This window comes from Eupeodes corollae, chromosome 2, assembly GCF_945859685.1.
Source record: "Eupeodes corollae chromosome 2, idEupCoro1.1, whole genome shotgun sequence".
NCBI classification, from domain to species: Eukaryota; Metazoa; Arthropoda; class Insecta; order Diptera; family Syrphidae; genus Eupeodes; species Eupeodes corollae.
The window spans coordinates 110123900-110137690 of NC_079148.1; the positions used below are offsets into that span (position 1 = coordinate 110123900).

The 13791-nt window shown below is 28.4% G+C and overlaps 1 protein-coding gene across 2 annotated transcripts in view; it reads right to left on the bottom strand.

Moving 5' to 3' along the window:
- Positions 1 to 306: 306 nt before the first annotated feature.
- The window catches only part of LOC129948245 (ras-related protein Rab-37), a 100907-nt gene continuing 87422 nt past the window's right edge, over positions 307 to 13791 (bottom strand). For both annotated transcript variants that reach the window (XM_056059165.1, XM_056059166.1), the window contains exons 3-6: positions 6423 to 6531; positions 4780 to 4890; positions 4389 to 4530; positions 307 to 1328 (exon numbers count right to left, since the gene is read on the bottom strand). In XM_056059165.1, the coding sequence (XP_055915140.1) occupies positions 1217 to 1328; positions 4389 to 4530; positions 4780 to 4890; positions 6423 to 6531 (474 nt within the window). In that variant the 3' untranslated portion in view covers positions 307 to 1216. The remainder of the gene's footprint in view (positions 1329 to 4388; positions 4531 to 4779; positions 4891 to 6422; positions 6532 to 13791) is intronic.

Sequence of the window (13791 nt, forward strand, 5' to 3'; positions counted from 1 at the left end):
TCCTACGTTATTGTATGCGACAGCATTTTTTTGTGTGTGATGTGTTAAAAAGAGTGTTTTTTGTTTTTTGTTTATTATTATTTATTTTTTCTTTTTAATGGATAAATACTTTTTTGTTTGTATAAAATAATAAAATATTTCGAAAAGATAAAACAATTCATTTGACATTTGAAAAATTGACAAAAATTAATTGTGGAAACATTCAAATATTCATTTCATATAATTTTTTTGACAACCTATAGAGATAATTTTGTTTTGTTTGTTTGTTTTGTTGTTTTCTTTTTTAATTAGGTATCTTTTATTTTAAATTAAATGTTTTAACATTTAATTTTTAGATATAGTTTTTTTTTTATAACAATTGGTCATTTTTAATGAGAGAATAAGAGATATGCAGCTTATAAAAATTACTTTAATTTTAATTTATTTTATACATATACATATATTTTGTGTGTGTAAAATGCTTTATAATATATATAATTAGATATATATGTACTTGATTATTTTATTTAGTGTTTTTTTGTTTTTAATTGTCTAATACATTTTTCCAATTTCTCTAATTTGTTTTAGATAATTATTTTGAGCATATACAGAGCTCTTTTTTGTAAAACATTCCAAGTATTATTTACATATTACATATAATACTAATTTTTGAATTTACTTCTGTTTGTGAAATGTACAATATTTTTTGTGCATAAGGTGTGTACTGTATCAAAGGGGGTGTTGTCATTGGTTTATCAACGTAATTAAAGATTGTTTAATTGGAACTCAAATATCAATTTTGAAATGAAAGAACGACCGAAAAAACATCCATTCACATTAAGGTACATTAAATTTGTTAGTTCTTTTATGTCTATTATTTCAATCTTTTACACTTTTTTATGAATATTATTGTTCTCTATGGCGTATACGTGTTTTTTTTAACAAACTAAATAACTAACATAAGAAAAATTGGTTAATCCAAGAAAATATGTCAACTTTCCATTCACACCGGTTTGAGTATTCAACTTAAATAAAATTAATAAAATTAAAATGTATGTTGGTTTGCACTGCACATTTCACATATCAACAGTTTAATTTTTTGAACTAATTTTTGTTTTCCTGTAAATATTTTATTTTTCTTCAATAAAAATTGTTTTCATACAAAAATTGTTTGTATACCAAAAAATTTAATATTATTTTTAATATTAATCAATACTAAAATACACAAACATTTTCGTTACATATTACACTGCGGGCAGGTTTGTTTCGGTTGTGTTTGTTCTCTTACAAAGTCTTGCACATTAAATTTCGCTTCGTCAAGTGATTCATTTCGTCTGCATTTTAGTTGTCTGTAAGAATGAAAATTAAATTTTATTACAGATAAACATTCAAATAAAATTTATTTGGCGGATTTTCTTATGAAAGGGTTATGTTCATACAGCAGGATGTCACGTCTAGTGGTCAATGGCGAATCCAGAGGGAGATCCTAGATGTCATGATCCCCCTGTCAGATAATTTGTTTGGTTTTTTTGCGTAGGAAATTTCTTCAATTCAAAGCTTATCTTATTGCGTTGATATAATATATGATCCCCATTATATTTTGAATTATTATTTTTTTTGTATATGAAAACAACATTTGTATTTTACTTCTTTAAACTTTGTTGCTAAAAGTATGTACTACTTTTAACTGAAGACTGGACCAAGAACATTATATGAATCGGTTACTCAGCCCTATTCCAAAAACACAGCCCAAGTTCCTCAACTTTTGACCAATGGACGATCCAGTTTGAAAAAACTTTAGTCTTGCCTTAAATTATTTTCATAAAACCTTGAGTAAGAGATCATCAATTTTACACGAAGTTGCCTTAAAATTCCTAAAATTAGCTTTCAATTTTATTATTAATTTTTGACTTCCAATAAATAGGAACTATAAACCAAGTAACAAGGTAGAGATGTCAAAAAAAGTGGGTACCGCGATTCCGTCCGTCCGTCTGTATTTCCGGCCCCTACAGTCCAAACAATTGTGTTGATTTAAATTAAGGTTTTCAGCCGATTAGCGTAATCCGTTTTTTCATTTAATAAATACGAAAAACAACAGCTGTCCCCATACAAATTTTTAGGTTAAAATATGTGATTTTTGTAAAACTGTCTTCAAATGTTGTGTTGTGTTGTATATTTCGGTATTGCTCCATAAGGGTACTGCTAATAAAACCTTTATTTTATTTTTAACATTTCTCAAGAACTAATGGAACGATTTCAATAATCTTTACTTTCTGTGCAAACTCTTGTCAATGATCAAATTGATGATGCTTTTTGATGATCAAAAATATCATAAAAGGGGTCGAATTTTTTTAAGGAAATTTAAATGTAAAATGTATATTTATAAGCATTTTATTTATTGCTTACCAAAAAAATTTTTAAGGCAAAATTTAAAATTTAAAATGATTTTCGAAACAAAAAATAAGTTAATCTAGATTTTTTGAGAAATAAAATGGCATTTAAATTTTTAAGAAAAACTTACTTTGCGGGTACATTTTTAAATCTTAAAATATAGGATATATTTTTTATATTTGCATTTTATTTCTTTCAAAATTGATTTTCTGTTGAATACAAAAGATCTTACAAAGTTAAATAAATCTAATTTTGAAGTGAATTTGATTTGGATGCTCTAGAACTGAGATTTAAACACAAATTTCAAGAATATTCATGTCTGAAAAACAGCAAAAGTGCCACTTTTGTTAAACTAATGGCTAATTGAAAAAAATAATGAACGTTTCATATCTATTGATATAAAAGCTTTGAATCTCTTGAGATTTGGAGTGAAAAGAGATTCTAAAACCTGTAATTCGTGAGTGCCACAAAAAAGTTTCTTCATTAATTTGTTTTAATTTAATTTTTTAGAAAAATTATTTACTTGATTAAATTCATTTTTCTCTCTACAATTTTTAAGATTTGTTGACTCCTTTAAGATCAAAATTCGAGTAAGCAGACTGAAAGCGATAGTAATAATATACTTCCTAAAATTGAGTTCGAAAAAAGTCTCTCACTTTCTGGATTTTTGAATTTTTCTAGCGTACTTCGCGTTAATAGAAATGCAAACAAAAAAAGTATATTTTATTTTTAGAAAAAAAGCTACGTTTCAAAACAATTTCTTACAATTTTTTCTTCTTATTTCTGCGTGAAATGCACCAAAAATGCTCTAAACTATTGTGTTTTAGCTCTTAAGAAAACTCTTTGAATCTTGGAATGATTTCATGTGTATGGAAAATAGTTAGACCATACCTTGCAGGACAAAAGTGTTCTAAAATAATTTGATAACTGAAGTTGTCACTTTAGCAATTGAAATGTGTAAATTTAAGGTATATGCATATACACTTAACGTTATTATTAAATTTCGTTAATTTCTTTTAAAGAATATTTTTAAGCGGTGAGTAAAAACTCATCTAAGTGTGTGCCCCCCCCCCCCCCCCTGTTAAACGTTTATATCCGCCCTTGCTCGTTGTTTGTTTTTGAATAATTATTTTGACACTGACAGTTGTTTCCCGTTCAAAATCTTGACAAAAAGTCAGTGTATTGAAAACTTATTTTCAAAAACAGTGATTTGTAGAGCAAACAGTACGTATTTTAAAATTATGCTTACCAACTTTCGTATTTGTTATACAAAACATTTAAATGTTTTAAATGTTCAATGATATAGTCATTATTTATTTTGTAAGCTTCTTATGTCACAAAGTTTAAATGAGCCAAAAAGACATCTCTGTTACATAAACTTCTTTAAAAATTGTGTTGCAGAAATTAATGGTTTTTTATAGTTTATACACAAAAGCAAAACATTACCATGGTAACTTAACCACCACAGCTTCTAGGAAACAATATACAAAAATTAATAGTGGCTTGAAAATGCAAATAATGCAAATTTAATATCCTTAACATCTATCTTTATTTTATCCTTCTTCATTTCATATTATATCGTTGCTTTGGGCTAATTTTAAAATAATCAGAGTAGCACAATACACGATGCAAAATAGTGAATATTAAATTTCTTACAAAACAACACACATCACGAGTATCTTTATATAGGTACGTATATAGACATGTTCTAAAATATTTTAAATTTTGTAAGTTTTGTTTTTAGACAAATTATAACAAGTATAAGGGTTCTTGTTATAATTTGTTAGCATTTTTAACTTTTGCTTGAAACTTTTCAGGTGCAAGAAATTAAAAATTCAAAATATGAAATAAGAAACTTCAAAACTTATTAAAAACAAAAATATTGCATTTAATTCAGGGTAAAATCAAAAGTGTAGGTAAAACAAATCTTCATTTCTTATTTTGAAACTCTTGAATGTTTTTGAAAGTTTAAACTATAAGTAGCTCTCAAGTAGACAGCTACAAAGAAAGCAAATTACCTGGCAACAGCTAAGAATGCCAGCCCAACATTGAGTCCTGTTTTGGCAGATGTCTCCATAAAAGCGACATTGTACTCCCGAGCCAGCCGTTCACCCTCTTCCCGCTTCACTTGTCTGTCACTGCCACAATCAGCTTTGTTACCTGCAAAAGGATGGCCAATTCAAAGTAAGTTTTCGTTTTCAAATTCGACGACAAGAAAAAGTAAGTAATTAGTTTGGTAAGAAACAACACAAAAAAGGGTGGAGAGGTTGATAAATTATAAAACTCTTTACATTTGGTTCTTGTATTTTTGTGTTTAATGTTTTTCTTTCCCTTAACATCAAACGACCAACCTTTTGAAATCTTTGGGATAACTTAATTATTCCTATAAGCAACAAAAGTTCGACTTACCAAGAAGCATTATCACTACATCCTCCTGAGCGTATTCTCTAATTTCAACAAGCCATGCTCGAATGTTGTCGAAACTGACTTTATTTGTGACATCGTACAAAAGAAGGAGCGCTATTAAATAAAAAGGATTTTCTTCATTTCAGTTTTCTATTTTAAATTTAAGGAAATTAAAAAGAAAAGATAAACAAAAAGTAAATGAGAAACCAAAAGTTTTTAATGAATAAAACAAATCTTCAATTTGATTTTTGGTCACACACCTTAAATAAAAGTTTTGTCTGTCATTTTTGTTTTGTTTTTATTTTTAGAAAATAATTATTTTATATTTTTTTGTGACTATAGCAACAATTTGCTAATTCAATTGGAATTGATGCTAATTAATGTTAATGGATCAATGAATAAATATTCTTTAGAAATTCAAAATTAAATTTATTGTTGAAAAATCAAGAAAACAAAAATGTTCACTAAATTAACACTTTTTCAATTTACTGTTTACCTAAAAGTTCTTATTTTATTTATAATTTTGCTGGTTAGATTTGAAAAATTTTACAGGCTATCAGCAACCAACATTTTAATCTGTAAGACTTGGTTTAAAACCAAAACTTTATCCAAAGTAAAGACTCTTAAAATTGTTACGTTGACTCTAAGAACATTAACTTAGAGGTTTTAATAAAAAAAAACTACTGATTGAACCTTAAATATACATCGGATGTTTTGTCGTAGATAAATGTTAATAATTAATATCAGTCTTGGCGCATATTCCTGTGTTTAAAATATTCAAAGATCGAGATAGGAAGATTATGAAAATTGACACTTTGATAACTCTTAACGATAATTTGACAAGACCCAATTAATGGCAGATGTAGCAAACAAATATGAAACCAATGGCCAGTCTTGTTTCTAATTTGAAAAACGCAATCTTAATGTAACTATACGAACGACCCAGATAGGTTGAGAGGTATGAATAGTCTCTTCCGAAACTCGAAGTCAAACGATCATGTGGTCGAATTTATGAAAGGGCTTATTTTTGAAATATTTTGTTCGCATTTCTAACTAGTTTTGGATAAAAAAAGAAAGCTCAAGAAATGAAACAATTTCTAACTTCAAGTGGTTTTAATTCGGTGTTATGTGAAAGAGTATAAATCGATGAATTTGAAGTAAAAAATGTGTATAATTCATATAAATCTAGGGAACTATTTGACCTCAAATGAAGAAGAACCCTTCGTGCAGCTTGCCCACCTTAAAATTTAATGGCTTTTTATCATGAATCATAAAGGTACTAATCATAAGCTCTGAGAATATCATTAAAAATTAAGAGTGCCAAAAATTGCCCCACTCGACTGAATAAACACCAAACAATCCCTCCAAATATAATCAAAATGTACAAATGTTGCTTTTTTGGTTTTGAATCACTTAAGTATAGTCCTTATACTTTTATAAAATCTATTAAAAATTTAAATTTTTGCTCCAAAAAAAGAATAAACTTTTACTAAATTATTCAAATTGACAAAAACCAAACATTTTATTTAATATACTCGAAGCTCTTGATTTATTCAATTATCATACCATCCCTTAAGAAAAACCACATTGCCTTTTAATAGAACATTCATCAACAGAGATATGTAGGTTTAGGTAGGTATACTTACCATGAGCATCCCTATAGTAAGCATGAGTAACACTTCTGAAACGTTCCTGTCCAGCTGTATCCCAAATTTGCAATTTGACTCTTGTATTGTCAACATTAACAACTTTATTCTGTTAAAATAAACGAAATAGAAAAAACAAAACAAATTAAATTATAAATTTAATGAATTAAATTGAAAATAAAAACAATGCAATTAAATTAAAAATACAATATATACAGAGTAAACTTTATACAACTTTTAATAACACACATAAATATTAAATAAGCGACACATAAATACATCGAGTTGTGGAAGTTTTTATTTAATTGTAATTTTATTTTATAGTCAAGCACAATTATTTAGTTTATTGCATGCAGTACATGTAAATTATTTACATTTATAAACGTTATTTGTAGGTTCTCAAAAAGTTTCAAATAAGATACAATTTCATAAAACAAGATAAATCAAAAGACATAGTTAAAATTAGGTTGGCTTTGTTTTCTTTAAAGAAATCTGCCAAAACATCCTACTGGAATTTACGCTTCATATACGGAATAGTTTATTGTTAAAGTATTAATTAGATATGACATTATATAATTTGTTAATAAATTTTCAATTAAAACCTTTGGTGCGGCAATATCAAGAAAGCAAATCAGCAGAAAAACCATAACCTCGTAACTACTAACTATTGGGAAACTGTGTAAAACACTCAACCTATAGAAGTCTAAGTTTAATTCTTGACTAAAAGACCTAAGGAATAATTAATTTATCTCTTGCGATAAAAAGTGCATTTCTAAATGTAGGTCCTATTCTTGGAAAAAAATTGTAAGTCATTTCCATTCCTGTCACAGCTTTCAATACAGACATGGTTGAAAGTTGTAGAGGCTCTGTGCCTCTAAATTAATAAATTTATTTATAGTCAAATTATAATTGGTGATTTCCTAAAAGCTATAAGAAAGTTTAAAAAAAACACATACAATCCAGAAAAATACATGAAATCTTTATTTAAATCAATAGTACGGTGCATATAATTTAAAGTTTGAAGATTATTTCATGCAAATGTTGACTTTAACTGCGCCTCAAATCTTTCCAACATTTTGCCGGTATCTCACGAACATATGCTGCGTTATTGTCTTCCAATGCGTCAATTGAAGCGGACTTGTCTTTATAGACATTCGCTTTAACATAGCTCACAAAAGTCGTTAAATCGCAGGATCTGTGCGGCCAATTGATCGGTCCTGAACGTGAAATAAAATGTTCACAACTCGCCTCTCAATAAGTGCATTGTAGCGCGTGCTGTGTGGCATGTGCACCGTCTTGTTGGAACCACACGTCATACAAGTCAAGTTCTTGCATTTTGGGCAAAAAAAGTTCAATATCAACTTGCGGTAGCGTTCACCATTCACAGGTACGTTGAGGTTCGCATCATCTTTGAAGAAGCACTGTCCAATGATGCCGCCAGCCCATAAACCGCGCCAAACTGTGACTTTTCTGAATGCATTGGTAGCTCTTACAATGCTTCTGGCTGACATTCACTCCAAAATCAACAATTCTGCTTTTTTAAGTACCCATTGAGCCACAATGAGCTTCGTCGCTGACTGACCATTAAATAAAAGAAGCGCGCGATAAACCTTCTCAACAGAGCACGCATTTTGATATTAAAATTCAATAATTTGCAAGTGTTGTTCGTTTGTAAGTAGATTCATGGTTAAATTATAGACCAACCTTAAGAAACGTGTATCATCTGTTTAAACCAGTGTTGCCAAAAAGATAATAGCTAAAAACTCACCCTATACTTCTTAAAACTTTTCTTTTAATTCACACAAATACGAGATCTGTCAAAAAGTGTGTTGAATGTTTATTAATTTAATTCCTTACAAGCACTCTCAACCAAACGATTTTAATATTCTCAATCGTCCTTTCATGTATGTACTTCGCTGCCACATGCTACACATCAAAAATATCTGTAAAAATTGCATGCCATGAGCCAGCCAATATGCTAACGTCCTCAACAACTTCCTTTCCTTTAATTTACTTCACTGGATTTTCAGTAAGTTCATCCTTCACGCAACACTTTTAAAGCATTTTCTGTCTTTCAGTACACTTTAAAATTTCGACTATGCATATTTACTTAAAATAAAAAAATTAGACAACTTAGTATTTTTGGAAGTAAATTTGTATTGTAAATTAACATTCAGCGAAAAACCCGAGTTTAAAGTTCATACATTTATCCTATTAAAAAACTTTGACTTGAAATCCTTATTTTGCATCTACACACGAGCAACAGTTCACGAAACACGTGTCTCGAAAAACATGTTGCTCTCGTTTAATTAAAGTGAAACCCATCATAGTAGTACATGATGTGTCAAATGAACACTTTCTTTAGACTTTAAAAATAAAACTTCATTTATTCTCACAAAACGGCAATAATGTACGTAAAGTTGTGCATACACTCCATAACATGCTTTAAACATTTTTTTAAAGACCTATTTGTGATAGATCATCTAAAATTATGTGTGTCAAAGCTCAAGAGCCTCTGGGACATATCGACAAAAAAGTTCTATGAAAAAAGATTTGAACTTTAAAAATGACACCATAAGAAAAACGACTTCCAAATTATGTATGTATGTTGAAGCAAAATCTATGTTACTATATAATTTAAGGGTTCAGGAGCTATGTTTTGTGTACATAATATTATTTAGTATATAAAGTATGCACATATATATATAATAATATAATTCGAAGATAAAAATACAAAAATAAATTTCCAAGCCAATAACTAACACAAGAAAGAAATCATTCTATTATATCTTATGTAGGTATGAATAAGATTCAAATATATCCAATGTTGTAAATTCACATTACCTAGAGGACATTAACAAAATTTCAAACATATATTTATTGACATTCATTTTTCCATGTTTTATTTGTGACATGTTATGACTTTTATGGCAAGTATTGCATTTGTTAAAAATATCGAACTCAAGATTTTTAAGAAAACTGACATCACGATGGCTACCGTCAGATTCTGATATCGTTCCTATAGCTGCCTAAAGCCTTAACTATTGGGTCGATTGAGTTCAAACTTGGAAGTTAAGAACTTAGCAGGTTCACATAGGGTTTTTTTGTTTTATCAAAAATAACAAAATGTTTAGTTAAAAAAATCAAAAATTCGATTTTTGTGAATTTGTTCTAAAATATTTCTCTTAATTTGATGTCTATTAATATAAAGGACATCATTTTGTATTTTCCCAGAAAAGAAACTCCATAAAACCGTAATTTTGTTTTTAAATGTTCACAGGAACTCATAAACTGATTTAAATATTTGTTTTCTGAACAAGCTTTTCAATAATCCAATATTTTATTGATTGATTGACGGGTCAGTATTTTTCAATAAAATTCAAATGATATTACTCAAATTTATACCAAAAACATTTCCAGAAAAAAACACAACATTTATTAAAAAACACGATTTTCGAAAAAAAACAAAAAATAAGGTTTCTAATGAATTAAATGGCTTTACATTTTTTTAAGATTAACTCATTTTGCATGTGTTCTCTTAAGTCTTAAAAAGATTCTTTAAATAATAGAGCAAGTTTGTGCGATCCATTTGTGCATTTAAGTTTTCTTATTCCATACTTTATATACCATACATAACAGTTTCTATTGTATATTATTAGCTATACATTGTATGTTCATAGAATAAAATTATTATCCTGCGGTAATAATCTTAACATTTGATACTGAATGATATTGACAATGAAGAATGAAGATGATTGAATGTGAATACAATTTTTTGTATGCAAAACTCTTTCTCAAAAGACGGTATATGTATTATATATGTATTTACATGTACATACTTTTCTTATACAAAAAAAAATAGATTTTTCCTACTGTACATAATGTGGTTATGTTTGATATTATATAAGGTGTTTCAAAAATTGATAATAATATCTCGAATCCTGCAAATTCTTTTTATTTGAATATATACATATGCTTCATGTAATATAAGAAGAAATGTCTATTATGCTTTAGAAAACGATTGTTACCATACACTATTTTGAACATATAGAATACATAATAGAAAAATAACGTTGTTTTGATATCCTGTATTTTGAATAGAGTACTTTTACCAGTGCAGTATTTCGACCCTAACCCGCTTTGAACTTCTAGTAAAATATATATTTGTCTCTTTTAATTTTTCACTAATGTTTGACTCAAAAATCAAATGAATTCCAATTAAGATTCTGCTAACCATTTATGTTAGCCTCTAAGATAGTTTTTTTTTCTTCCTAAAATGTTATGTTTTGGATACTTATACTTGGAATCAAAATCCAGCTTTTAAATTCTGTTTGTTCTTTAACTCCATTCGAACTAGCGTTTATTTTAGCGGACGATTCACTTCATGAGAAACCATTAGAAAGCCTTAAATAATTTTCTTATGATAGTTCATTTAAAAAAGAAAGTTTCTACTTTGAAAAATAGTCCTGAATTCGAACTAAAAATTTTTCTATCACATCAGGTTTTTTAAAATATGCTTTAAATGTGGTAAACACAACCAAAACATGGGGTCTTAAGGCTAAGTTAAAGCACAACATATCCCTTAACATTAAAATGTATAGTGATTTTGAAAAGTACAAATCATTGTTTTATAAAGTTACAGTTTAAATCATTTTAGCATCACACTCAAAAATCTCATTATTTATTGGCCTTTATTTAAATATATATGAAGTTTTAAGCAAGGCTTGAATTGAATGCATTCACGTTTTTGAAACATAAGCTTTGGAGCAATGCAAATTGCTGATTACACATCCGAAATTCGATTTTTATTATCGTGTGCTCAAAATTTAAAAATACACGTTTTAACATTATTTTTATATTTTTGTACAAGTTTCAATCCGTTTTGCCCTATTCTGTTGCAAACCGTTTTAACATACATAAATACTTCAACGCTTTTTTAAAGATTCGGTGCTCATTTTATGCAGTTAAATTTTTCGATACAATTCAATCTTTGTATAACTTTTTTCCAAATTTCACAACGAGGTGGATATTTATAAGAAATCAATTCCAAGTCTTGCTTTGAAATCCTTAGGTTAGATGCATTGCCTTTAAAAACGAATTTAGAAGAAACGCCAGAGAGGCAAAAAACATTGCGGAATCGTCAGGAAATAAAATGTTTGATTTTACATTTATTTGCTATCTGCTAATTTGATTTGATATTTTAGAAAATATAAATAAAACTAGTAAAAATTTACAAAGTCCACCCGTTAATCTGTCAACTTGCATAAAAATTTTAGAAAACACAAAAACCAGTTTGACTTTAATGCGTTCCTATTAAAAAATGTAATGGGTAGGTATGTTTAATTAACCGAGCGTATTGCTAGTTCCCTAGAAATGCCAAATATGTTTCCTGAAGCTTCATCATAGCGACCTCAGCGGAGAAAAAGACTTTATGCTGATGAATATCCTGAAACTATATTAGACCTGAAACAAAGATTTAAAGTAGATTTTTTTTTCAAAATACTTGATCAAGCCATTCAACCAATTTTAGAAAGGTTTGAACAGATTGATACCTATAGTATCCATTTTTTATTTGTATGTAACATAAGCGAATGTTTAAAAAATAAAAATGTACGTTCTTCATGCCTTAATTTGCAGAATGTTATAAGATTATGTTAATTGTAATATCCCCGCTTGTTACACCACAAAGCTCAAGGCTCAAGTTTAGATGTGTTAAATTTTATTTTTAGTTCAAACATTGAAGATTTTGCTCCGTATTTAGTAATTGCTCTCCACATCCTTAATACAATCCCGGTCACGGTAGCTTCAGGAGAACGTAGTTTTTCTAAACTTAAAACTAGTAAAAATGATATTAGGACAACCATGACTTAAGAGAGATTGGTAGAATTATCTGTAATGTCCATTGAAAAGTAATTATTGAATTCTTTAGACTTTGATGATCTTATTCTGATTTTGCAAAAAGTAAGGCCAGAAAAATAAGTTTCGAAATTTAAACGTTTCCCCTCTGCTCATTTCTTCGCTGCGTTTAAGTTTACGGTTAAGTCCTACTGGGGACACCTCAATGAAAAAAAAGCGTTGAAAATCTACCTCCTGGTAATGTGGAAAAGGCTTATGCTTGTGTATCAGTTTATGTGTACAAATATATAAAGGGGCGCTTTCTACAACTCTTGCACAGGGCGCAAGTTTGGCTGGGCCGGCCCTGAACACAAATGCTTCAGTTTTTTTAAAAGATTCATTTGACACGCGGTAAATTTAACAACTTTTGAAGATTTTTCAATTTTTATGAAATTCTATAAATATTTCAACTAAATATTGAGAAAAGGGATTGTAGGTTTTAAAAATAATCATGAAGAAAAGCTATGTCATGAATTAAGACCGCCGTAAACAGGTCGTGTTTTTGGAATTTTATATAAAGTAATATCCCAAAAACCTTAAGTGATAGAGTAATATAATTGTTAGGAACAAAATGTTGTCCACCAATGTAATCTAAAAAGCTGACATTTTTTCAAAATTATTAAGTAACTAAACATTTACAAACAAATCTATCGGAATCAAAAACATAGTTATTTTTGAATCAGCTGACTTCCTAGGATGATTTTCTACGATTTTTTTTTAATTTAAGCTTAACATTTTTTTAAAAGAATTTAGTAAATGCTTAAAATAAAGAACAAAATTGGTTCTAAAGAAAATATAAAGCTCTAAAGGTTTTTCATGTTTTCTTTGCATAAATTAAGTCTTTCGAGGAAATTCTATATCTCTTCTTTTTTTTGGAACTGTTTTCGTGAATACTATATGAATATTTTATTTTCATTGAAAGTGGCTTATGGTAGTATCTTATCCATTTATTGTTTTAGAAATACACAAGTCATTTGTTGTACTCAGAAAATAATTTATTAATTTATTTAGCATGAATTGAGGTTTATATTTGTTAAACACAAATCAAAATTAATTACAAATTAAGTTTATTTTGTGCGAATTAATTGCACGCGAAAATCATTTTTAATTAATTTTCAGCAAAATGTAAGCCTATTTAAATAAACGGATAATATCCAAACAATTACCTTACGTAGTGGCATACAATAATTACTATTGGCTATTTATCGGTCTAAAACCACATGCATACTTTTTTAAATGTATAATATATAGACTGTATTGCAGATTAACACTTTGATGTTGCATTTATCTCATGCAGAGGCATTAGCTGCAAGGGTCCTTGGTGCAGTAAATGAAACACCTAAATGGTATGTGGTCCTTTAGATCGAACACTAATACACACCTCACCACCTTTTCTCATTCTGCTTCAAAAACGAGATTGTGGTTTTTGAATCGAATAGAGTATTTTAGAAAACGAGTGACACATGTTGTATTG